The 25133-nt window shown below is 35.1% G+C and overlaps 1 protein-coding gene and 1 pseudogene across 8 annotated transcripts in view; one reads left to right on the top strand and one right to left on the bottom strand.

The window, feature by feature from the left end:
* Positions 1 to 25133, top strand: part of Elmod1 (ELMO domain containing 1) — a 69500-nt gene that overhangs the window by 3060 nt on the left and 41307 nt on the right. For 4 of the 8 annotated variants that reach the window (XM_048795593.1, XM_048795594.1, XM_048795597.1 and 1 more), the window contains exons 1-2: positions 19391 to 19480; positions 23641 to 23769. In XM_048795593.1, the coding sequence (XP_048651550.1) occupies positions 23762 to 23769 (8 nt within the window). In that variant the 5' untranslated portion in view covers positions 19391 to 19480; positions 23641 to 23761. Of the gene's footprint in view, positions 1 to 19390; positions 19481 to 23640; positions 23770 to 25133 lie in introns of those variants that run through there. The other 4 variants (XM_048795595.1, XM_015490055.2, XM_048795598.1 and 1 more) reach the window with 1 other exon arrangement.
* On the bottom strand, positions 6913 to 8071 carry LOC125613893 (annotated as a pseudogene).

Genomic DNA, 25133 nt, shown 5'->3' with positions numbered 1-25133 from the left:
CAATCACAATTGAGATGCCCAGAAGTTTTGACTGGGCTGGCCTAGAACAAAGTGTGAGATCTTATCCTGGAAGGAAAAAAAAAAAAAAAGTCATAGGTTTATAGATAGTGGAGTACAGCTGGAAATTGAAGAATTTTACCTGATGGTCTCAAAAGACACAGAGGTCTGCTGAGAATGAGGGAAGGGAGAAGGAGAATCTAAAAGAAAAAGTTTAAGTAGTTGCTGATGGGAGGGAGAAGGAAAGGAAAAGTGCAGGGACTGGTACTGGAGCTTAGCTGAATGCATTTCGTTGTATTTTAAAAGGCAGATACTGGCTGGGTGCATGCCTGTAATGCCCAGTGGAAGCTGAATCAGGAGGATCGCAAGTTCAAGATCAGCCTCAGCAACAGCGAGGTGCTAAGCAACTCAGCGAGACCCTGTCTCTAAATAAAATACAAAATAGAGCTGGGGACGTGGCTCAGTGGTTGAGTGTCCCTGAGTTCAATTCCTGATACCCTCCCCCGCCCCACCCCAAAAAGGCAGTTGATCTACCCTTTGATGAACACACTGAGTGCTCTTTCACTATTCCACTACTATCCTGGTTTCCTCAGGGAAAGTCATGATGTGATGACATGATATGGGAATGTATTCTTTGAAAGTTTTATTACTTTTGTATAAAAGTAGATATTTAAATGTAATGTTTGAGATGCTGATCAATATTCAGTTTACTTCTGGTACAAATTCCTGAAATAAGATAAGCAGATGTTTTGATGTTAGCAAATCTGTTGCTTCAAGTAGATAAAAAAACATTAAATTGCTATCATTTTCTGATTTGGTTGATCCATCTTTAAGGAAGCAGATTTTGATGATGGGAAGAATATATATTTTACAGAAATAGCACTATGTGAAAACGACCATATGCTTGTAGTATCCAAGAGTACCTACTTAGAGTGTTCCAAATGCAATTAATTCCAAAGCAGTAGCACACCACTTACATTTGTGTCTTTGAAGACCCAGAAGTACTTTCACAATTACTCAGGATAGGAAGATTCGAGGGAAGTCGAAGATCAGACCAACACAGTGTAGGCACAGAACAGTAACTCATTTTTTTGAAGATTCCAAATGGGAAAACTACAACAACCGATAATAGAGTACCATTCTAGATTATACTGCTGTCAACAAATTTGGAATAAGGACCATCCTTCAGAAGGCCCTCATCATATACTTGAGTATCCATATATATGGTTAAATTTTTACTTCATATTTTACAATAAATTTTTGAAATCATAAAAATTACTTTATGAAAAATATCTGATGAGTAGGTCATTTAAATTCAGAGTATATACTAAAGACATAGAACATGAATTGAGCACATAATTTCAGTTGAGGCTCTCGCTGGGTGATAGTCCACATAAGCTGTCATCAGCATTTTGTTTTTGTTTTTGTCTTGTACCAGGGATTGAACTTAGGGGCACTTAATCACTGAGCCACATCCTAGCCCTTTTAAAAAATATTTTATTTAAAGACAGTCTCGATAAGTTACTTAGGGCCTCACTAAGTTGCTGAGGCTGGCTTTGAACTTGCAATCCTCCTGCCTCAGCCTCTCAAGCTGCTGGGATTACCAGTATGCACCATCACTCCCATCAGGGACTTTCTTATCAAGTAATCATCTTTCAAAATACAGAAGGTATTATTTATACTGTTCCTCTTTGCAGTATCAGCCAAACATGTCCTACATAATATTTTTGAGAGTATATGTAAAAAGTAGTGATCAGGACATATTTAAGTTGCTAAAATTTCAAGGCAAAAAGACCATTGGTTTCATTTTCAACAAGGTTTCATATGGATACAGCTTACTAAAGAAAGGCTTACTTTATTGATCTCAAATGACAATTTATATGGACCATTACCCAGGGAAAGCCTCAACTGAAATTGTATCCTCAGTTCACATTCTAAGTCCTTAGTAAAAACTTTGAGTTTAAAGATCCTAAAGACACAATGTTCTTGAAAGGAGATTTAACCTTTCAGCTCACTTATGCTAACAATGAGCAAATCAAATCATATTTAATGTCAGTTTTGTGTTAAAGATTGGAAGATATGAGCATTTAAAATAATAATATTGTGTCAACTTCAATATCTATATCTATAAAATGAGCTTTAAATGTTGCTAGGGCTCTAAGGATGTATAATGTCTGTGTGCTCTATATGATGTTTCAGATGCCATTGAAATAATTTACAAATTAATTTTTTCCTTCTTTTGGTGCAAAGTGAGATGATTGTGATAAATCTCTAAGGAAAGCTCATTAAATTCCCTTTTTAAAAATCAGTCTCGGGGCTGGGAATGTGGATCAAGCGGTAGCGCACTCGCCTGGCATGTGTGCGGCCCGGGTTCGATCCTCAGCACCACATACAAAAAAAACAAAGATGTTGTGTCCGCCGAAAACTTAAAAAAATAAATAAATAAATATTAAAAATTCTCTCTCTCTCTCTCTCTCTCTCTGTCTCAAAAAGAAAAATCAGTCTCAAACAAGTTTGTGACTGCAGATTCAAAGTTCTTTACATAGCTTTTTAATGTAGCTTTTATCTTTTTATTATTATTTTTTTAATATTTATTTTTTAGGTGTAGTTGGACACAATGACTTTATTTTCTTTACTTATTTTTATGTGGTGCTGAGGATCGAACCCAGGGCTTCGCACATGTTAGATGAGCGCTCTACCACTGAGCCACAACCCCAGCTTTTATTTTAATTTTGGGATTAGGACTTGACTAATTAAAATGCTTGGTATAAGAGTTTATTTCAGCTACTGTAATTCTCCTTCCTACTTTTCTTTGTGCAAGTAGTTGGTGAAAATCTGCCATATGTTTTAAAGGTTTCATTCATGATGAAGTTAATAATTTATTTATTCTACAGCTGTGTTTTAGTTTCACAGATATCAACATCGACATAAACTCTGTTCCCTAAATCTTTTTCACTTGCCAGTTTGCCTTATAAATATTTAAAATGTAAATCAATCTCTGGAGTTAATTTACTATACATTTCTTCTTCTTTTTTTTCTTTAAAAGGAGCAGAGGAATATTTTACAGCTCCATCATTTGGAAGCCAGATTTTCTAAAGATTCTGTATTTCAGCAGAACATTTACATTTTAATTTCAGATTGTCTTTGGCCTTAGAATCCATTAAATTAGCAAAAATCTAAATAAATGCTTTTAATTGAGAAGTTTAACTTTACAATCTCTTAAAATGGTAAACGTTTATCAGAACTGTTTCAACTGGAATGTATATACATGTATTTACATTTTTAAAACCTTCACTCAAATACCTAACATGGAATTTTGACTTTATAGTCTGTCTCATGTATGATGTGTGTGTACATAGCCCAATGTGTGAGCCCAATAAATGAAAATCAAGACTTATAAAATAGATGGATTGGGTTATAGTTTTTGCTTCACTGAAGAGTTCTGTAAAGGACCAAGTATTTCCCCTACTATTCCTCTAACTTTAAGATAACCTAGAGTATTTAAAATACAGTCAGACTCATACAATTTTTACATTTACACAACATAGCTATCAAATAGGCTCTTAAATAATTTTTGTAAGTGTAATGCAGAAATGAGGTTTGAGATGTCATCTCATAGCTGGTCATCTGTATCCAAAGAATGTTCATAGAGGTGGAAGAAGATTTCTATTGACCTGCCTTAGAATTCTTTACTTGATAATAACATTTCTAAAATTTTCTAAATGATTCAAATATGCAGAAATCATCTCAAAAAGCTCAAAAATAAAACAGTGAATTTGAATAACAACCAGATTCAAACTTGATGTCTCTTAGCTTAGAGCAAGAACTGAAGCTAAGATTATATTTTCAAAAGGATAGATGTGAGGTCCATTTAGTTTCTAAAAGCAGTCACCAAATAACTGGGTTTTGAAGTCCTAGATTACCAACAATTGGGTTGTTAAAAATAATTTTAGTTCACTTGAATATTAGCTAATAGTGGAGAAGAAATTAGTGTTATACTTTATTTGGACTCATAGATGAATAAAGTCCAGATTAAAGAAGGTCAGCAACAAAAATTACAGCATGTTGTCCATAAAGTGATGTATTTTGGACCACCTGTCAGGGATATAGTAAGAAAGAATGCCTTTACTAGGTGGGATGTTAGCTTTGATGACCTTAAAAGCATCTTCTAAATCTGGTTGTGCAGTTTAAATTGAGTTTCCAGGCACCTACAAACAAACCCACCAATGTCTAATTAAGCCTTATTGACATATATGTAACTATTTCACTTCATTTCTTTGATTTATAATGAATATAAAACATTATTTTCCACTGAATTATTTCCTAGGTAATTGACTGATTATAACTTAAAATAAATGCATCTACTCTGTAACTACTACTGCTAAGTTAAAGTGTCAATTTCTAGACATTTAAAAAATTATCTAAGATCATATTTGAAATTCTTAGTTCCAAATGATTATATTTATTTTGATTAGCTATAAAATAGCTAAGTGTCTTAGTTCTAAAATAAATTGCCCAGTGTACCTAATCACTAAATTATACATATTAATTTATAATTCATACAAATTATTTGCACCCATTTTATTTTGAAGCAAATCCCAGGTATCATCTTTTCATTTGTATGTATACCAGGTGAATATGTGTTTGCTCTTGAGTGTACTCTATGTGTACTCTATCATCGTTCTGTATTTTGTTTTGGCTTCAAAGGTATTTGTTTACAATGTAGAGTGGACACTTGTTATTTCTTTCCAGCACTGCCATCTGAACCCCTGTCCCATGTTAGGGACTGTTATTAGTCAAGGTTCTCAGAGAAAGGGAACCAATAGGAGATATGTATAGAAGAACTGTACTATGAAGAATTGGCAGCTGAGAAGCTCATTTTTGGCAGCTGAGAAATCCCATGATACACCGTGTACAGGTTGGAGATCCAGGAAAGCTGTTAGAGTAATTCTAGTCCAAGGGCAAGAAAAGACCAGTAGGCAAGGAGCTCATTTCTCCTTATTGCCTTCTTTCAGTTTTTAGTTCTCTTTGGGGCCCTCAACAGATGAGATGATGCCCACCCACATTGTAGAAGGCAATATATTTTACCAAATCCACCAATCCAAATGCTAATCTCATCCAGAAATTCCTTTACAGACTACCCAGAAGTAATGTTGAATCTGGGTACTCCATGGAAAACCTACCTGACACCTAAATTTAACCAGCTCTCCTGCATTATAAGGCAGAACCTATTCCTATGTTTCCTTCCTAGACATCCTTGCACCATAGACCTGGGCCCTCAGTCCAAACTCTTCCATGGCCCATGTTCAAGTCAGTAAAGTCCTTTATTCAATGCCGGAGGGTCAATGGGGACAGTACCAGTCTGTGCCTGGTGGTGGAAGTAGAGGTGTCTTTACTGGTCTCTTCTGTGTCATCATTTCAAGCCTCATTTTTGGCTACATAACCTGCAAACCTAGTTCCCTAGTCCACCTAAAGATTCTGTGGGTTACCCATCTCCAGAAGAAATTCCTTTTCTGCTTGAATAGGTAGAGCTAATTTCTGTTTTTGAATAATATACCCTGACTGGTACAAGGTTTAAGTCCATGTTTACAGAGGGATATTTGTCAGTCACTAGGACCTACTGAGCACACAGCACTTTGAAATGTACTCTGTGTTTATTCATTCTCTTAATTATTTATGAGATAAGGCACCTTGCTTGGTGTTGGACAAAAGGAGAGAGATATACAAAGCTAGTATCTTCAAACTAGTGATATGGGGGTAGGAGGAGGAGGTAGGGATACCACTGGCAAACTTAAGGTGGAGATAAATATTAATGTATAATTCAATTGATTTTAAAGATTGATTTAGTATGGAGGTAAAGGTTTGGAATAATAAAAGATACTTTTCAGGAAAATAAATATTATGCTTCATCAATTCCAAGAGGCACATTTTTTCTTTCATTTTTAACTTTATAAAATTATGAAGTATTGTTAGAATGTGTCACGTCTTAATTGCCACTTTTATCTATTCAACTCATCTACTATATTTCACTGAACCTAAGATGTCATCAATATACATTATTATATTTTGTACCACTAAGTAAGAACTCATTAAGTAGTTGTTTAAATAATGACTGTGCCAAACAGCATATTGAGAGCTATAGACCAGAGGATTCAAAGAGATCTAAAGAGAACTAAGTCAATCATGGAAATGATGTGAGTTAAACACCAAATTAAATATTTTTATTGTGTTTCATAGTTTCACAAAGTGGTTAAAGAGTGATCAATTTACCTTTAACTTTTGTTATGAACAAATTCAGGTGTTAATCATAATCTTTCTTGGTTGTAGAAAATGTTAGCTTACTTGCAATGATTCTCAATTTTGTGGATAACACCTTTCTTGATTACTTTATATTTGGAAAATTATATATATACATACATACATACATATACATACACAAGTAGGTAGATTAGTGTGATAGATCCCAATATCCAAAAATCATTAGCCCATAACCAATGCTGTTTGATCTCTTACAAACTTACCCTCTTTGCACCTATTTTATTTTGAAGCAAATCCCAGGTATCATCTTTTCATTTGTATGCATTTTAATGTGTATCTCTAAAAGATAAAGTCTTTAAAGGACTTTAAAATATATATATAATTAGTCATGGGGCTGGGATGTAGGTCAGTGGTAGAGGGCTTGCATAGCACACAAAGGTCCTTCATTCAATCCCCAGCACAAAAAAATACATAATAACAATAAAAAAAATATAAAAAAAATATATAAAAAAATAAAAAATAAAAAAAAAATACATAATAACAATATATTTATTAAACCACTGGAAAAATACTTATAATTTGTGGTACTTTTTTAATAGACAAAATTTTCATTTATTTTAACTAGGTTTTAAGCTTCGTTTTTATGTTTGGAGGTTTTTAAAAGGAAAACATAATTAGGTTTACTTCTATATCCACTGGTTTCTATTTATGAAATTTGTAGGATACTGAAAAGTTATATCACAGATCTGCAATAATCTGATATTTTCTATTTTATCTTGATATTTTCATTCTGTTACTTTATTTTGATTATAGTCTCTCATTGAGGATTTATGTAAAGAGTACTCTTGCTCTTTCCAATGTATTCTCTAGAAAAGACATATTTTTTTCACTTGATTATTTTTTTTGGTCCCCAAAGGAGGATTCATAATCACTATATCTGATTACATGGACATTCTGGTAGCTACTGAGCATTTATCACATTGAACCATGTCAATGTTTCTTAACTCAAACTTTTCCACATTCCTATTAAATATTTCCCATGCCTCTTCTATATCAAATCCAACACAATTCTGCAATGTGTGGCCTGGCTGGATACTGTTCTAGAAGTAGCTTGCATTTGTTAAATTCATCCATTTGTTGCGTGCAACACTATAGTTCCTTGAGACTTAGTTTCTTTGTTTTTCAAAAGAGTAGGTAATAGTTTATTGGTACTGTATCTCAAGGGGTTTATTGGTACTGTATCTCTAGTACCTCTGCTTAGGTGGGAAGTGTGTGTGTGTGTGTGTGTGTGTGTGTGTGTATGTATGTTTGTATGTTACTGAGGATTGAACACACAGCTTCACACATACTAGGCAAGCACTCTACCACTGAGCTACATTCCCAGTCCTTTTTAAAATTTTGAATCAGGGTCTCAGTAAGTTGCCCAAGCTGGCCTAGAACTTGTGATCCTCCTGCCTCATTCTTCCAAGTAGCTAGGATTATAGGTGTGGACCTCCAAACCCAGCAGCATTCTTTTTAAGTTTAATTTTTATTTATGTTAAAATCACACTTTCACATTATTTAAAACATCACAGTCTATGTATGGTGCCACACACTTGTAATCCCCGTGACTTGGGAAGCTGAGAGCTAAGGATCATGCATTTGAGGCCAACCTCAGTAACTTAAAAAAGGGCTGGGGGAAACTGGGAGTGTAGTTCAATGGGTTCAGTCCCCAGTATAAAAAAGAAAATCATAGTATTGCAGGACTTACAATGGAAAGACAGCAATCTTCACGGCCTAATCCATCTCCAGATTTCTGTTTCTCAAGAGAACCCATTTTAATTATTTTAACTGTTTCTTCGGGTGTGTTCTAGCATTTATATTGACTGACAGCTTTTTTGTTGTTGTTTTGGTTTGGTTTTTGTTTTGTTTTGTACTAAGAATTTAACCCAGGGATGTTTTACCACTGAGCTATATCCCCAGTCCTTTTTATTTTTTATTTTGAGACAGGGTCTCACTAAGTTATTGAGGCTAGCCTCAGACAGACATGTGATCCTGTCTCAGACTCCTGAGTTCTGACTGCTACTTCTCAATATTTTAAAGTATCAGGTCTACTGATCTACTACAGATATGATCACACCTTGTATGCATCCACTTTTCCTTCTTCAATATCACTGTTTTACTCAATAAGTATTCAATGTTTGTTAACACTGTAAATCACTCAGAAAACATCTATCAAGTCATGCATAATCTTAGCTCTAAAGTGAGTTAAAAACTATTTTTTTTTTGTTGTTGGTTTTATAGTAGGAGTTCATTGCAAATCCCCATCTAATAGTCTAGTTCATAAATGAATTCTATGACTTCCTCTGTGTGGTCAGGGTTAGCAGTTGCCTTAAGAGCAGGGTACCTTGCTTACCTCCAAGGACTTGAAGATGACCCAGTCTACTTAGTCTTTCTGTCAGATGTTTCTAGATAAATGCCTCCAATGTGTTCTGATCAGACAAAAGCAAAAATCTTTCCAAAACATCATTTTACAGCAACAAAACTGAATCCACTTAATTTTTATGCAAATGTTAAGTTTACCATTTTATATTGTGACTTTATTTAGAAATTTGTTTTTTAAAACTAGAATATATAATTGAGAACATATAAAATCTAGATTATTTTTTGTGCCAAATGGATTGATGTTTTCATATTTTGAAATTTCCTATTCTTTTGTAGATCAAAACAAATTTCATCAACCCTACTCCCCCTGCCACCCCACACTCTGCTGCCTCCATGAAACCAGTGTCTGGATGTGGATGACCACAATGAAAGTCAGAAAAACCACTGTACTTTTGAAGCAGATCATAAGTAAATTTACAGGCAGCCCTGATTTCTAGGGTTGGCTTGAACTTCCATTGCTATAAACCACAAAAATAAACTCTGGATGAGTTTTTATTCCCCAAGAAAGGAGGAAAAAACCCTCTTAGATGTCATTTTAGTGCATATCAGTAGAGAGTTTTTCAAGCTAATTGTCAGAGAAGGAGGAATGGAAGATTCTGGAATGTGGCCTGTGAGAGATCATTATGTAGGAGCATTATACCTCTAATGTGATGTGCTGGGTAGCGTGTTTGAACTGTAAATGCACAATTTGAAAGATTTTCATTTCTCTGGGGTGGTAATTTTTCATAATGCTTACTTTCTTTTCCTCATGTGCATATCTGTATAAAGTCAAAAATTATGTTTCTTTCATACGTTCTTCAAATACTCAGAGCCTTAGAAAATGTTTTTCTTCCTTTCTTTTCCATTCCCTTTCCCTCCTTTCTGTGTCTTTTTGTTTCATATGGTAAAGTTTTATTGCATTATATCCTTGAAGACCATAGGTTCCTCAGCTCTCTGGTTTCCCTTGCATAGACAGAGTGCTCCTTAGAACTTAATGAAATATGAAGCAAGATGAAAACAGTCACTGTCTGAATGTATTAATTCAGACCCATCTATTCACTCAATCTGAGTCTGATGCTAGACAGAGCTGATTTAAGACTGATGATTTTGTGTTTGTGGTTTGCCTCAGCCAGAGCCCAGCCTCTTCCCAACTACTGCTTATCCACAAACCATCTGTGTCCCTGCCTTGTGTGCCCACACAGATGTGTTTCCTGCTGGCAGGCTTGTTTGGAAGAACTTTTTCAAATTTACTGAAAATCTTTCACAGGCATGCACACATGCAGGGCATGATAAAGAGCTAATGGGAGCTGGAAGCTGATTTAAATACATATTTAAACTACACTGGCTTAAGGTATCTGTTAGTCTTGGCCTTTACCAGTATACTTGTCTTTCGTTTTCATCTTACCTTCTCCACCCAGACATAGTCATTGTTGAAGAACTGGGGAACAGGATAGAAGCCTAAATATGTTTCTGCTAGATTCCCAAATCTCTACCTGATGGCCTGATTGAGGGATTTCACTATCATGATCTTGTTGCATTATAAAAGTACCACAAGTACATATGGTTAGACCAGGTAATAAGTGTCTATAGGAGTTCCCCAGGTAGCTCCCAGAGAACACTAGGTTTTGAGGTGCAGGTGTACACTCAGACCTTGATTATCCTTAGCTCTGCAGTTTAGTTTAAAGTGAATATGCTATGCATTCTCCACTCTTTGATATCAACCCAGAATTATGCCTCAGTGGTCTCCCAAGGCAGCATATGACAGTGAAGAGTAGCACCTATGAAACTGGCAGCCTGGGTTTGATCTCAGCTCTGCCAAATACTAGCTATGCCATATGACCTTGGAACATTCCTTACCTCTCTGTGTCTTAATTTCCTCAGCTGAAAAACAACGATAATAATCACTATTCATCTCATAAAATGGCTAAAATTAACTGTGCCAATATAAGTCAAGTCCATAAAATATTGCTTGGCACATTGGCAAGTATTGTGTAAACATTAACTGTTATTATTAATTTCACAAAACCTTAAGTTGAGAATGTTTCAAATTAGATTTTTAAAAATATTCTTTATACAACATTTTTTCAACTCTGGGATAATCCCAAATCAGGCAGATTATAGAATGAAACAGTATTTACTTTGTAGATTGTCTTTTTTGGTTTGTATAAACATATTGAGTCCACAAATATTTTGCTTGTTACCAACAATACAGAATTTGAAAAGCTCCATAGAAAGGAGGTTTTTCTCTCATGTAGGAATTAAGATTTTAAAGAAAGAAGCTCTGTTCCCTCTAGTTGAGTCTCTAATTCATTCCCTGGGGTGTTCAATGGATAGATAGACTTCTAAGAGGTAGGGTTACCCTGAGGTACGTGGTACTTTGCAAAGAACTTCAGGGGGCTTCTTGCTCAAAGGAGACAGGGCAAGTCCCCTGATGTCAGGTGGGAGGATGAGTTTTCAGAAGTAGCAGACCACTCATTGCTGTCTCTTTCCTCTCAGCTGGAAAAAAAAAATAATGAAGAGGTAGGTAACGGCAGCCCAGCACTGTAGTATCAACTGATCTCTAGGGGTGTTTGATCTGGCAAGCCAGATCGTTTGATCCTTCCCTTTGAATGAGTTCAGGGCAATGTCTTCACACACATGGAAAGAAATCACTACACTACACTGATGGGGTTAGGAAACCCAGGATTATGATTGTATTCTTTATTTTGATTAAAGGAAGATACACATATTTTTCTTCCATTTGGGAAGGTACATGTTTCTAAAAAGATACAACATTCATTTTGACAAATACATATTGAGTTCTCATTGTGCCAGGCATTACACCAGTCCACAGGAGTCCAGAGGAGAAAGAAACAAAACAGATCATTTTGGAACACTATTAGAGGTTTAAAATAGAGCCCATAATTCTGATGTCCATCCCAGGATAAAATCCCTTTGGAGAGGACATCATGCAAAAGAGTCAGCACACAGCAGTGTTCCTTGATTACTATGAAACAGGTAGTATAACTTTTGTTAATGAAACAAACAAAGTTAATATCTGTATCTTTCAATTAGTAAAACAGATTTAAACCAGGTAAGTAACTTACATTTAACCAAGTTAGAGTTAACAGGCTGGTGTGTAAAGTACTTAAGAAGTTTATGTGGCCACACTGTTGTTAGAATATGGTACAGATGAAGCCCAAACTTAAATTCTCCCCATCTGTAGGCCCTGCACAGCCACTTGGGAAATGCCCATTTGGTCACAAATGAGTAAATAAACTGTGACACCACTCATGGAAAAGCGTATCAAAGGGTATTTCTTAACAATAATGGCTCAGAGTACCATACACTGCACCCAGACTATGATTTATTACACCAATTATCCAGCTAACCATATAGGGCATTAACAAGTGACCCTCCTTTAAAACAAAACAAACAAAAAACCCCCAATAATTTAAATTAAATTATTTTTTGTTTTTCTTCATAAAACATTTAGCAAAGTTGTGTAGTGAGTTTCCAATAAGAAATGAATTAAATAGCATTTGCACAGAATGTCTTGAATCTCCCAAAGCCATTTTTTGTTTTTATTTTCTTTGGGGGACATTACATCTAATTGCTATCTTTGTTTCCCGTTTGGAAGACAGATAATTAAAGCTAATGGTTATTTTCCTTTCCTTCACTTTCCCCATCCAGTCAGTAATTTCAATTGATTCTACCTCCTAAATTTTCTTCACCTCTGTTCACTTGTATTCCTCACTTCTTTCATTGTCCCAGTTCAAGTCACTTCAACTTGTCAGAATTTGACAATTTCCTAAGTGATTTTTTGAACAAATCATCTTTAAATTTAGATGAGGATATAATAAGAATCACAAACTAATAATATCAATGAGTACCCACTCACAGAGTGCCAATTACATGCCTGTAACTATGCTAAGTACCTATATGCTTTATTTAATTCATTTAACCTTAAGAAAAACCCTGCAAAGTAGTTATAATTACTCTCCCCATTTAGCCTAAGTGAGATTAGGCAACTTGCCTAAAGCTACTGGTTAGCTAGTAGTAGATCCGACACATAAACTCTGTCTCCAAAATTAGTGCTCTCAACCACCATACACAGTCCCTGCTCATTTGCCAATTTTTTTTACCTTGAGTAGTACAGCTTCCTTGCAGTATTTATATCATATTGCATTACTACCACAGTGCCCAGCACATTCAAGAAAGTTTTTTTTTAATGGATAAATTTAGAATCCATCATACAGAAAAAAGCAAGCTTTGTGTTTTTTTTAACTTCAAGATTATATTTTTTCCCTTATTCATATCATTATGAAATGAGAGTTTTTAGGTGATCTCTAATATCCCCAGACCCCCATAAGTATTTCTTCAAAGTTCTATTCCTTAGTGAATCATTCTACCATCTATCCAGTTGCCATTCATTAACATGGGCATAATGTTGATTCTTCCTTTTCCTTCACCACCCACCAATTAATCAGTCAATTAAAAGTCCTATCAATCCTACCTTCTAAATATTTGTCAAATCCTTCACACTCTTTGTCCATTGATTTATCCTTCCATTATCTTTGCCTATAGTATTGTAGCAAGCTTTTCAAAGGTGTCGCTACCAAAAATGATAGTACAATTCATTCTTCATATACTACAATTGGAGTATATTTTTTTAAGGTAGAAATCTAATCATTTCACATCTCAGTTTGAAAGCTTTCAGTAGTTCCTCCTTCACAGTGAATAAGGTTCAAACTTCTTGACATTGTGAAATAAGTGACCTGACCCTTCCTTACCTTTCTATATTTTTTAAAGTTTTTGTATATATCATTTTTATTTGCAAAATAAAAAGTGTTAACAATCAATAAAATAAATTTGTTGTTGTGTACCAAATGACAAATAAGAGAATGACAATTGCAACAAAAGCATTCCAACAATCTTCTCTCTGAACCTGACAGGAGGAATATTCAACCCATTTTCCAAAATATTACATCACCAAACCTATCATTTACCCAATTTCTCACTGACCTTCATGTCAGATGTTCTTTATTTCCAACAATATCAATAATAAATATAAATGAATTAGGGCTGGGATTGTGGTTCAGTGGTAGAGTGCTTGCCTAGCATGAATGAGGCACTAGGTTCAATTCTCAGCACTATATATAAACAAAATAAAGTCCATTGACAACTAAAAAAATACTTTAAAGAATATATAAAAGAACTAGATATTATAATTAAAAGGTATAAATATTCAACATGTGTAAAAAGCAAACAATAACTATATGTCAAACTTTAAATATCAATATACCAATAGGTTAAAAGCAAAAGAAGGGGGAAATTAGCATGAGAAATCTGAAGGAGAGCTATTAATATAAATAAATTTCAAGAAACAGTATTTTCAGAGATAAAGGGGAACATTTCATAACCAGAATAGGGAAACTTCTTCAAGAAAGTATAACAATCCTAAATGTATATGTACCTAATAACAAGATTTCAAAGTACATAAAGTAAAAATTAATAAAACTAGAATGTCAAATCCACAATCGTATTTAGAGATTGTAAGTCCCTTCACTTTGCAAGAAGGAGTAATGATATAGAAGGCTAAACATTATCAGCCATCTTGACCTACTTGTTATTACAGAGAACTATACACAAAAATGACAAGTAGAAAATTAATAAGGTAAACTATATTCTGTCATAAAATAAGCATTGAGAAATTTAAAAAGTTTGAAAGCATGTAGACTGTTTCCTGCATGATTTATTCCATGGAAAATCAATCACCTTAAGATATATAAAACCCCACCTTCACATCTCAACTACTTCAAAATTAAATGGCACACTTATAAATATCTCACAGATAAAAGAAGAAAGCACAAGAAAAGTAAATTAAAAGTGCTTTGAACTAAGTGATAATAAAAGCTTAAAATATCAGAATCTTTGGGAACAAAATAGTACTCAGATGAACACTTATAACTTAAAGTATTTGTATCAGAAAGAAGCTATATTAACAATCAAATTATTTTCAAATTAGTAAGGAAGGAAAAAAAGTAGGAGCAGAAATATGTGAAATAGAAAAGAATTAATACAGCTAAAAGTTGATGAAAATATAACAAGTTTAATCAAGAAAAAATTAATATCAGTGGAAAGGAAGCTATCAAAACAACCCCTAAAAATGTATTAAGGTAATATTACAATTGTATAATTACAATTATATAGCTTACATAACTTGGTCTATTTTAGAGGTTTGAAACCCCTGCCTGTTTACATAATCCATGTGAGTGATACCTTTTTTCCCATCCTTTCATCCTCAGTCTGTGGATGTCTTTGCCTTGTGAGGTGAATCTCTTGGAGACAGCATATTGTTGGGTCTTGTTTTTTAATCCAATCCAATTGATGACTTTAGGCCATTAATCTTCAAGGTTATCATTGAGATATGATTTATGTTCCCAGTCATGTTGGTTTATTTCTACTTTATAATTTAAATTAGTTTCTCTCTTTGATTTAATATTTCCTTAGTGTAGTTTCTCCCTTTGCTGATTTTCATTTTTTTAAAATTTCATCTTTATGGAGTATTTTGATGAGAATATTCTGAAGTTCAGGACTTCTGGCTGTGAGTTTTTAAAATTTTTGTTTTATCATTGAAGGTTTTTATTTCATCTTCAAATCTGAAGCTTAAATTTGCCAAATATAGAATAGATTCTTGGTTGGCATCCATTTTCTTTCAGAGCTTGATATATGTTATTCCAGGACCTCCTTCCTAGCTTTGAGGGTCTTGGTTGAGAAATCAGCTGAGATTCGAATTGGTTTCCTCCTATTTGTAATCTGATGTTTTTCTCTCACAGCCTTTAAAATTTTATCCTTATTTTTTCTGTTTGCTAGCATTTTCATTATAATGTGTCTTGGTGTGGGTCTGTTATAATTTTGTACATTTAGGGTCCTGTAAGCCTCTTGTATTTGATTTTTTATTTTATTCTTTAGATTTGGGAAATTTGATATTATTGCATTGAAAAAATTGTGCATTCCTTTGGTTTGTATCTCCACACCTTCATCTATCCCAATAAATCTTAAATTTGGTCTCTTTATGTTACCCAAAATTCTTGAAAGTTCTATTCATGGTTTTTTAACATCTTCTCTCTGTGGTCAACTCCATTTTCAAGATTATATATTTTGTCTTAATTGCCTGAGGTTCTGACTTCCAAGTGGTCTAGTATTTTGGTGATGCTTTCTATTGAATTTTTAACTTGGTTTATTTTTTCAAAGATTTCTGTTTTTCTTTTTTTTTTTCAGAATATCTATGTTTTTATTGAAGTGATCTTTTGCTACCAGTGTTTGCTCTCTTACATCATCCTTTACTTCGCAGATCAGTTTAACTAAGTACATTCTAAACTCCATCTCTGACATTTCTTCCACTATGGTAGCAACAGATTCTATTTATTAGAATATCTTGGTTTGCTAGGGGTGATTTGTTCCCTTGCTTTTTCATGTTGTTTGTGTGTCTGCTGTCATCTAACAGTATGAATCTGAGGCAGTAGAATTTCTACCCTGTGGTCTTATAGTGTTTCTGAAGGTTTTCCATGCCTCTGTTTAGGGGGAGACAAATAATAACAACCAATGCAAACAATTTACAGCATTGACCAAATAGTTCCTACTGTGACATCTACAATGTTAATTATCACAGTAAACAGAAATGATATGATCAGTTATGCCTATAATAAAAACAGCAAGTGTGCAAAAAGGTTTACATTTTCAAATGGTATACAGGGAGAGAACAGAAGTGATATAGGATGTGATGATTATGAGGGAGAAGGAAAGGTTGAAGTGAAAGGTTAAAGGAAGAGTTAAAGAAAGAAATAATAGAGATTGGCTGTTAGGAAAAGAAAAGAGAGAATCAAGGGAAACAGGCAGGAAAAAATATTTATATAAAGTAAAAATTTAAATTAAAATAAAAGAATAATTCCCCAGCTCTGCCAAAAATAAATAAAAATAAAAGAATATAAAACAAAACTAAACTATACTAATCAGACATCCTAAGTTTACAAAAACTAATCCATGTAAAATAACTGGCTTCAAAAATGCTAGAGATGAGAAGAAAAAAATAGGAAACTGTATAAATGTCCATGTAGCATTAAGGTCACAATTAAACAGTGAATAATAATAATAATAATAACTTTGATGAAAGTTAAAGAATTCTTTCCATTGCAGTTCAAATTATTCTCAGCTTCTCTTCTCAACAGTTGTAGGTGGGGTCTTCTGGAGTGTCTACCTTTCCATATTTTGCCATCCCTCTTTTTCCCTGCCTCTCTCAATGAGTTAAGTCACATTGAACATTTCTCCCTGTACACATTGTGTTTTGTTTTGCTTCTAGTGTTTTGCATGTGTTGTCTGGGGAAACCCTAAGCCCTTCAGCTAGGATTGGCATCTCTCCTACTCACTGTCACCCTTTTCCTGGGTTAATGCTGTTTTTACATATGGTTTGCTTTTCTATATCATCTTCTCTCCCATCCTCCCTCAAGACAGTTGAATCTGAAGGATAGAGTCATGCCCTTTTAGTTCACCCTGACCCCTGGTGCCTAACTCTGTGTCTAGAGTATAATAGTTATTAACACATTTTAATGAACTTTTTAATTTAGAATAGTTTTAGATTTACAGAGAATTCCCTTATATTAGCACCCAGCTTCCCATATTGTTAACTTTAAGACATTCACCACAACTAATAGACCAATAGTGACACCTTATTATTAACTAACATCCATACATTATTCAGATTTCCGTGGTTTTTATCTCATGTCTTTTTTCTGTTTGAGGATACAATTCAGGATACATAACATTTAAAAGTTATATCTCCTTAGACATACATCTCCTTTGATTGTTTCTCAGATTTTCCTTGTTGTTTTTTTTTTATGATCATGAGAGTTTTGAGAAGTACTAAATAGGTACTTTGTGGAATGGTCTCCAATTAGAATTCATCTGAAGTTTTCATCATGATTAGACTAGATTTTGGGGGGCTTTGTGAAGGGAAACCTTAGGAGTAAAGTACCATTTTCATCATATTAAGTCAAGTTACCTGCTGTTAACCTGATGTCTCACTGGTGATATTAGCCTTCAACACTTAACCAAGGCAGTACCTGTCAGATTTCTCTACTTTGCTTTTTTGGGGGGGTCAATTTGCATACTGTACTGGGAAAATCTGTAAGTCCTGCCTTCACTTAAAGGGTAAGGAGTTACATTTCACCTCCTTGAGTGTAGACTATCCACATAAACTATTTGAAATTCTTTTGTATAAGAGATTTATATATTCTCCACATTTATTTATTTGGTCATATATTTACATCAGTATGAAACCATGAATCTTTATGTTATGCTTTGGGCCATAATCAGTTCTACTTTATTTTCATTGCTTAGATTATTCTAATTTGGGGGCATTGAGAGCTCTTTCAGTTTGCAGCTGTGTTTATTTGACATACCCTACATTGTCTGTCTTGAGCACTTCAGGTTCATCTTGCCCTCCCCCGGCCCTAAATAAACTATTGTCCAAGGATCCCTGGGTCCCTTTATTGCTGAATGTATTATAAGCCATGATCAGAGTGCTGGGTGCACACTAACCAAGTTAAATTAAAATTCAGATTCATATTTAAAAGCCACAAAATTGCAAAAATAATGTATGTTCCCACCACCAAAAATGAATAATCCTTCTTTATTTTCCTACATTTTTATTTTAAGAAAAAAAACTTATAAAATTAAAGATTATTTTCCCTCTCCCTATGCTTAAGCCCTGAGTCTTTTCCCAAAGGTAATGAACCAACCACAATCTTAAGTTGCTGTATAGACATTTCTCTCAACTATGCATGGAATGTTTGCAGAAAAAAATATATTATTGAAAAACTGGCTTTGATTGGGGCTGAGTTCCCCCATTTCTGGGCTATTCTAGTTGGTAGTTGTGTGTCTGTCTTCTGCCATTTGTTCATATATGCGTTTCCTCATGATCCTCTTAGAGCTGCTGTTCCACTTGTCTCTCCTCTCCAGAGGTGACTCCTCTCCTCTCTGCTGTCACTTCCCAGACACTGTGTTCTCCAGTCTGTCTTATCCCATCTCAGAATGAAGAAGACTGATGTTGTAAGCTTTGTGAAAGCAAATTGTAAACTTAGAAGTGCTGTGCAAATAAAAATCTTGTAGCTCTGCCCACCCCACGCCCCAGAAAATAGCACCTGGAGAATCATTTATTTGTTTGGAGTACCTGACTCCTTATCGCTATTTTTTATTTTATTAATATTGTATTAATTGTACTTTTTAGTGGGGCTCAGTGTGATATTTTCAAATATGCATATAGTATGAGCTTAATAACATTATCAGTTGTTTCTAGTTCTTCTTCAATTGTACTTCTGAAGGGTTGAGGCTGCCAAGGTGGGTATCTGGAAATCAAGATAGTTAGTTACATCTATTGTTCTTTATTTTTATTTTCCTTATAAATACCCTTCCTCAAGATACAAGAATAATGCCCAAAATAGAGTGAAAAAAAACCTTAATATTGAAGCTCATGAAACTAATAATTTCTCCAGCAAGTGACTTAAAATGAAAGGTTTATTATATATTATATATTTATAAAGTGAGAGGCTATAGTTGTAACCTTCATCCCCTGAACTGTCTGCTCTGTGAACTGTGTAGATGGTGTTCTGGTCCACTTACCTCAGGAGCAGAAATTTTTGGTTTAGGGTCTTTTGTCCCCTAATTAGTAAATATATCTAATTTCTTCCCACAGTTCACACTTACTTAGACAAAAGCAGATTTGGAAGTACGGTTTGCCTAGCATCTGGATAGTCAACAGAGGCACAATGAAGCACTTCTTGAGGTAAGTGATTGTGGCTTCCTGGATGAGCCCACTAGAGCCAAGAAACTTTTTTGCCAGTTAGGGTAGTATTTCTGTTCACCATTTGTAATCCTATGACCAGGTCTGCTGTTTTGTCATTTTGGACAAGAATAATTTGGTCATAAAGTTCCTCCGCCAACCCTCAATGCACATTGATCCTGTGACAGAGCACTTGGAGACAAAAGAACATGGGCACAAAATCATGAGTAGTTTGGACAACCTTGATGGCGTGTGTCTCTAAAGAATGGTATGGTATGCTGCTGGGCTGAAAGCTGAGGCTTGGAGCCAGCAGTCAAGGAACCAACTAATACATTTGTATAAAATTATTTCCTGAAATAAGTAATTTTAAATATCCCTTAATTTAGATTTTGGTTGGCTGGCCAATCTGAACAAGATTAGCCTAGTTTCTTCTAGGCTCTGCTCTTGCTACCTCAATGATATTTCTGAAATCTGTATTTATGATTGGTTTTCTGAAGACTGAATAGCTTGAGTATGTTGTATGATGGTGTGTTTAGGGTGTTTTTGTTTTGAGACTTATATTTAGGATGATTTTCAAGAGGACTAATGGAATTACCTGTGAAATTTTATACCATATTAAAATATAACAAAATAAAGTCACTCTCATCCTGAATGTTAGAAAATTCAACACACTTTCCAGAAGACTGGCATTCTCTGCCTCAAGATAGTGACTTACCTTAATGCACATTCTTATTTTGCTCTGATTTTTCTCTAAGGAAATCATTAGTGGGCTTGTTTCTTTTAGGAAATTGATTCTTTCAGTGGCTGCAATCTAAGATTTTATTTTTCCCACTGATCTTGGTTCCCTTGTCTCTGGAGGCACAGACAGGTTGTGTAGATTTACTGTGCTTTGATATGGCTGCTGGTGTTTACTGGATCTTAGAATTGTGGAAACCTATCCGCAGGTCACTGTGAAACCACTTCCAGACATCGGTTTGTTTTATTGCACAGAATACTCTCCAGCCTGTTTATCTCAGCTATGTTAAAAGGATAGTACTTGAAATATCACTAAGACATTTGCCAGCCAAGTATTTGACCTGTTATGTTTTTGGTTGCCATGGTAATTAACCCATCTGTTTACACATCCGTGAAAAATTTGTATTTATGAATGCCTCTCCAATGTCAATGTGGGTCTTTTCACTGCAGAAGCATGTTAACAGAAAGCTTTAGTGTTAGCTGAAGCTTAGAAGTCAGGAGCACCCTGTGTAAGAGGTAATGGTGGTGGTAAGGTTTGTGCCAAGCCTTGCACTTGAATTTCTTCTTCAGTGTCTTATTTGTTTTAGAAAAACTTGAGTGGACTCAGAACCAGCCATTTTAGGAGAGATTGTAGCTTTTGATTCTGTTAGTTTTTGTTGTTGTTGTTGAATAGTGGCAACAGTACATTTAGTAGAGATTATATTTTAGAATCAATTTGTATATAATGATTTAGAACTGGTATAGTGAAAATCTACCACTACAATTTTGCATAGCCCAGCACCAATGATAATAGAACCAGTACATCCCTATCAGTTATGTATTCTGGTACAAAATTTCTCTTAACTTGGCACTCACATTTTCTAAATATTATTTGGCATTGACTATGTGAAACAAAAGCTAGGATAACATTGCATCAAGAAAAAAATTTGAGGGTTTTAATTGACCATTGATTTTTAAAGTAATAAAAGTAGATTCAGTCATTACCCATCCTTTAGCTTTTGTTTCTAGTATTTTTATTAAGTTATAACATGTGTGGTTTCACTATATGTTAATGTTTATGGAATTTGGAAGGATAAGAGGGCAAGAAGTAATAATCCTGCTTCACTGACTCCATCAGATTTAGACTGACATTTATTCCCTATAGTCCATTCCCACAGATGTTGGACAATCTTGGCAATTTTTTTTATCTGAACCAAGGAGAAGGTTATGTAAACATGGCCTGAATAAATCAGGTGATAATCCTGAACTCAGCAAATATATTATGAAGAATGAGAAGCTGACTTTTACTGAGAATTCAGCATTATTTAAAAACCCACAGAGAAATTAATCTGTCAACTTCTGAGATGTTCTAGAATGAAATGCTGTATGCCCAGCCTCAGAAGAAACTAGGCTAATCTGAAAGAAAGCAGGTTGAAGGAAAGAATGAGATTTAATTCACTTTAAAATTTGTGGTGCCTGTTTTAGTTTGTTTACTGTTGCTATAACTTCAGATCAAGTAATTCATAAATAAAGGTTTGTTGGGCTCACAGCTCTGGAGGCTGGGAGGTCCAAGGTTGAAGGGCTGCATCTGGTGAAGCCCTACTGGCTGGTGGGAATTCTGTAGTCCCAAGACTATGCAGGGTATGATATGATAACAGGGGCACACAGAGATTACTCACTCTCAAGATAACCCATTAATCCATTAATCGGTGAGTGAATTAATCCATTCACGAAGGCAAAGCACTCAGGACCTAATCGTCTCTTAAAGGTCCCATCTCTAAATACCTCACAATCATCTCTTAAAGGTCCCATCTCTAAATACCTCACAATGGAGATGAAATTTCAATATAAGTTTTGGCGGGGCCATTCAAGCCTCACCAACGGTGGCTCACTGCCACCATTAGATACATTAGTGAGTATGAAATAATGGAGAAAACATTTAGGGTGTTTGAAAAGAATTACTTGAGATAAAAGAAGTAAATACTACAATCTTAGTACACTCAACTAACGTGTATGGCTCTTTGTTTTTTGAGATGGAGTACATTATGCTGCTCATGTTGACCTTCAATTTGTGATACTCCTGCTCTCCTGCTTCAACCTCCTGAGTAGCTGGGATGACAGGTGTGAGCCAACACACTGGCTTAAAGAATGTGGGTTGTTTTTGTTTTTATTTTTTACAGGTACCAGGGGTTGAACTCAGGGGCACTCAGCCACTGAGCCATATCCCCAGCCCTATTTTGTATTTTATTAAGAAACAGTTTCTCACTGAGTTGCTTAGTGCCTTGCTTTTGCTGAGACTGGCTTTGAACTCGGTGATCCTCTTACCTCAGCCTCCTGAGTGAGCCTCTGGGATTACAGGTGTGGGCCACTATGCCCGGCCAGAGTGTGTTTTAAATTGAATGTACATATGGAATGTTGGATAAGTACCTCATAGTACCCAAATATGACTTTAGCCAGATCTGCATGAAAAGAAAACAAAAGATAAAATAGATAAGAAAATGTTCCTGTGGCTGGACACAGTGACACATGCTTATAATCCCAGCTATTCAAGAGGATAAGGCAGGATGATCATAAATTCGAGGCCAGCCTGGACAACACAGCAAGACCCTTAAAAATAAAAAAGACTAGGGATGTAGATCACAGGAAATGTGACCCTGGGCTCAGTCCCCAGTACTGAAAAAATAAAAAAGAAGAAGGAGAAGAGGAGGAGGAGGAAGAGGAAGAGAAAGAAGAAGAAAAAAAAGGTAGAGAAGGAGGAAGAGGAGGAGGGGGAAAAGAGCCTACAGGTGATCAGTAAAAGAAAGGGAATTTTTTTTATCTTTATTTTATGTGGTGAGAGGGCACTTTTTAAGCCCCAAATATAACTAAGGGTAGAGTTTAATTTTTATAGTATATTTTATGAATTTTAATTCAATTGACACACTTTTATAGATAGGACACAGATTCGTACTGAAGATCTTCTTTCTTTTTTTTCCCCCTAGTACTGGGGATTGAACCTAGGGGCTCTCTACCACTGAACTACATCTCTAGCTCTTTTTATTTTTTTATTTTGAGACAGAGTCCTGCTGAGTTGTCTAAGCAAGTTGGAATCCTCCTGCCTCAGCCTTCTTAGTTGCTGAAATTCCAGACTTGTGCCACCGTTCTCAACCACAAGCACATTTTCTTATCCATTTTATACTTTGTTTTCCTTTCATGCAGAACATGCCTAAAGTCAAATGGTTGACTATGAGGTACTTATCCATTATCTCCTACCTACATTCAATGTACCATTGAGCTGCATCCTCAGACCAAGATACATTTTTTTAAATAATCAGAACATTATTAATTTTGGAAAATTCTAATAAATGGAATTTGAAAGTAATGCCATATAAATAATTGCTACCAACCATTCCAGCTTTGTAACCTCAACTTCTTGACTAAGGACCTCTTTGCCTATTTTCCTTCCTCAGGCAGATGCAAATAAAGGAAAACATCTGTCAAGCTCAAACCTCTGTGGGAGAAAATGTTTGAGCCATACAGCAGACTTATCCCTTCACCCTGGCAATTGAGGGAGGAAAGTATTTTACTATTATGATTAGGTAAATAAAGGCATATCATTAGCAAAAATAACTGTAAATGGGATTTTATAAGTCATTCATACTCGACTAATATCTTGGTCCTCTGATTCACTCAGTAAGCATTTGCTGCTAATAATGCCAGTATTATGCTACTTTTATTTTCTCTTCATAGAAATCATAATTAAATAGGACTTACTAGCCCATTTTACAGAGCAAGACAAGGAAGCAGAGCAAAATTAAGTAACTTGTTCAAAGGCACAAGATATTTGAACACAGGCCTGTTTCTCATTGTGCTTCATGTTACTCTCTTGCTGTGTGCCCACTGGGAGTCTTTGTGGGTGATACAAAAATGAATATGAGATGGTCTCTGCTCCAAAGTAACACACTGTCTGGTAAGGAGATGAGGTGTATACATTCAAAACCAAGACATAAAACAAAGTGTGATCCATGGCAGGTTACAGGCATTTTGTGAAGGAATGTCCATATAGAGGTTTCGTTGAGGGATAAAGAGGATTAAGACTTTTGTTTTTTGTTTTTTTGGTGCTGGGATGAAACCCAGGGCCACCAGGGAGCTACGTGCACAGCCCCTTAGAACTTTAATATTTTAAAATAAGGATAGAGGACATGGGAGGTAAAGATACTGTGAACAAAGCAAAGAAAGTATGACTAAGTGCCACAGCATAAGTGGTCCAGGTTTGTGGGATGTAGACTCTGTTTAGACTTGAGTAGAAAATACATTGCAGAGTTCAAGTTCTTAGATACCTTTGCAACCAGAATAAAATAGCCCTGAAGTATGGTAGCATTTTTACCCCGATTTCAAAGTGGACCACCAAGAGAAGGGAGAGTCAGACAAAAATCTTTTTCTGTTTCAACACATGTCTAGCTTTCTCTTAGAGCCAGAAATCTATTCCAATCCCTGCAACTCACCAGAGAAACAAAGTAGCTTGTCCAAAGTCACACAGCTCAATAGTGGCAAGTGGGGACTATATCTGAAGTGTGATTTCTAGACTGTCTAGGCATACTTTCTGTTCAGCACCACTGCTTTTGAAGTGCCGAAGGCATATGCCTGTTCAGCTGCCCCAGATTTTGATTAGCATTGCTTGAGACATTGATTGAGTTTATGAGATGTAAAAGCTGAATCCTGAAAAGGGCAAAGTTTTTGGCCTGTGCACCCAAGTTCGTCTGTCACTATAGACTGTGTTTCCACCAGTTAGTTTTCTCATTTAGGACAAATATATACATGTATGTACTATATTTATATGTGTGTATATAGAACACACATTTATACACCCCCACAAACTATGTGTATATACATTTATATAGATATGCAAACAAATATACACATATGTATACGCATATATACTTTAAATTATTTTCCCTGCAGC

This window comes from Marmota marmota, unplaced genomic scaffold (assembly GCF_001458135.2).
Source record: "Marmota marmota marmota unplaced genomic scaffold, marMar, whole genome shotgun sequence".
In the NCBI taxonomy this organism is placed as follows: Eukaryota; Metazoa; Chordata; class Mammalia; order Rodentia; family Sciuridae; genus Marmota; species Marmota marmota.
Note: the sequence above shows the minus strand (reverse complement) of the source record. Positions and strands in the feature narration are given on the sequence as shown.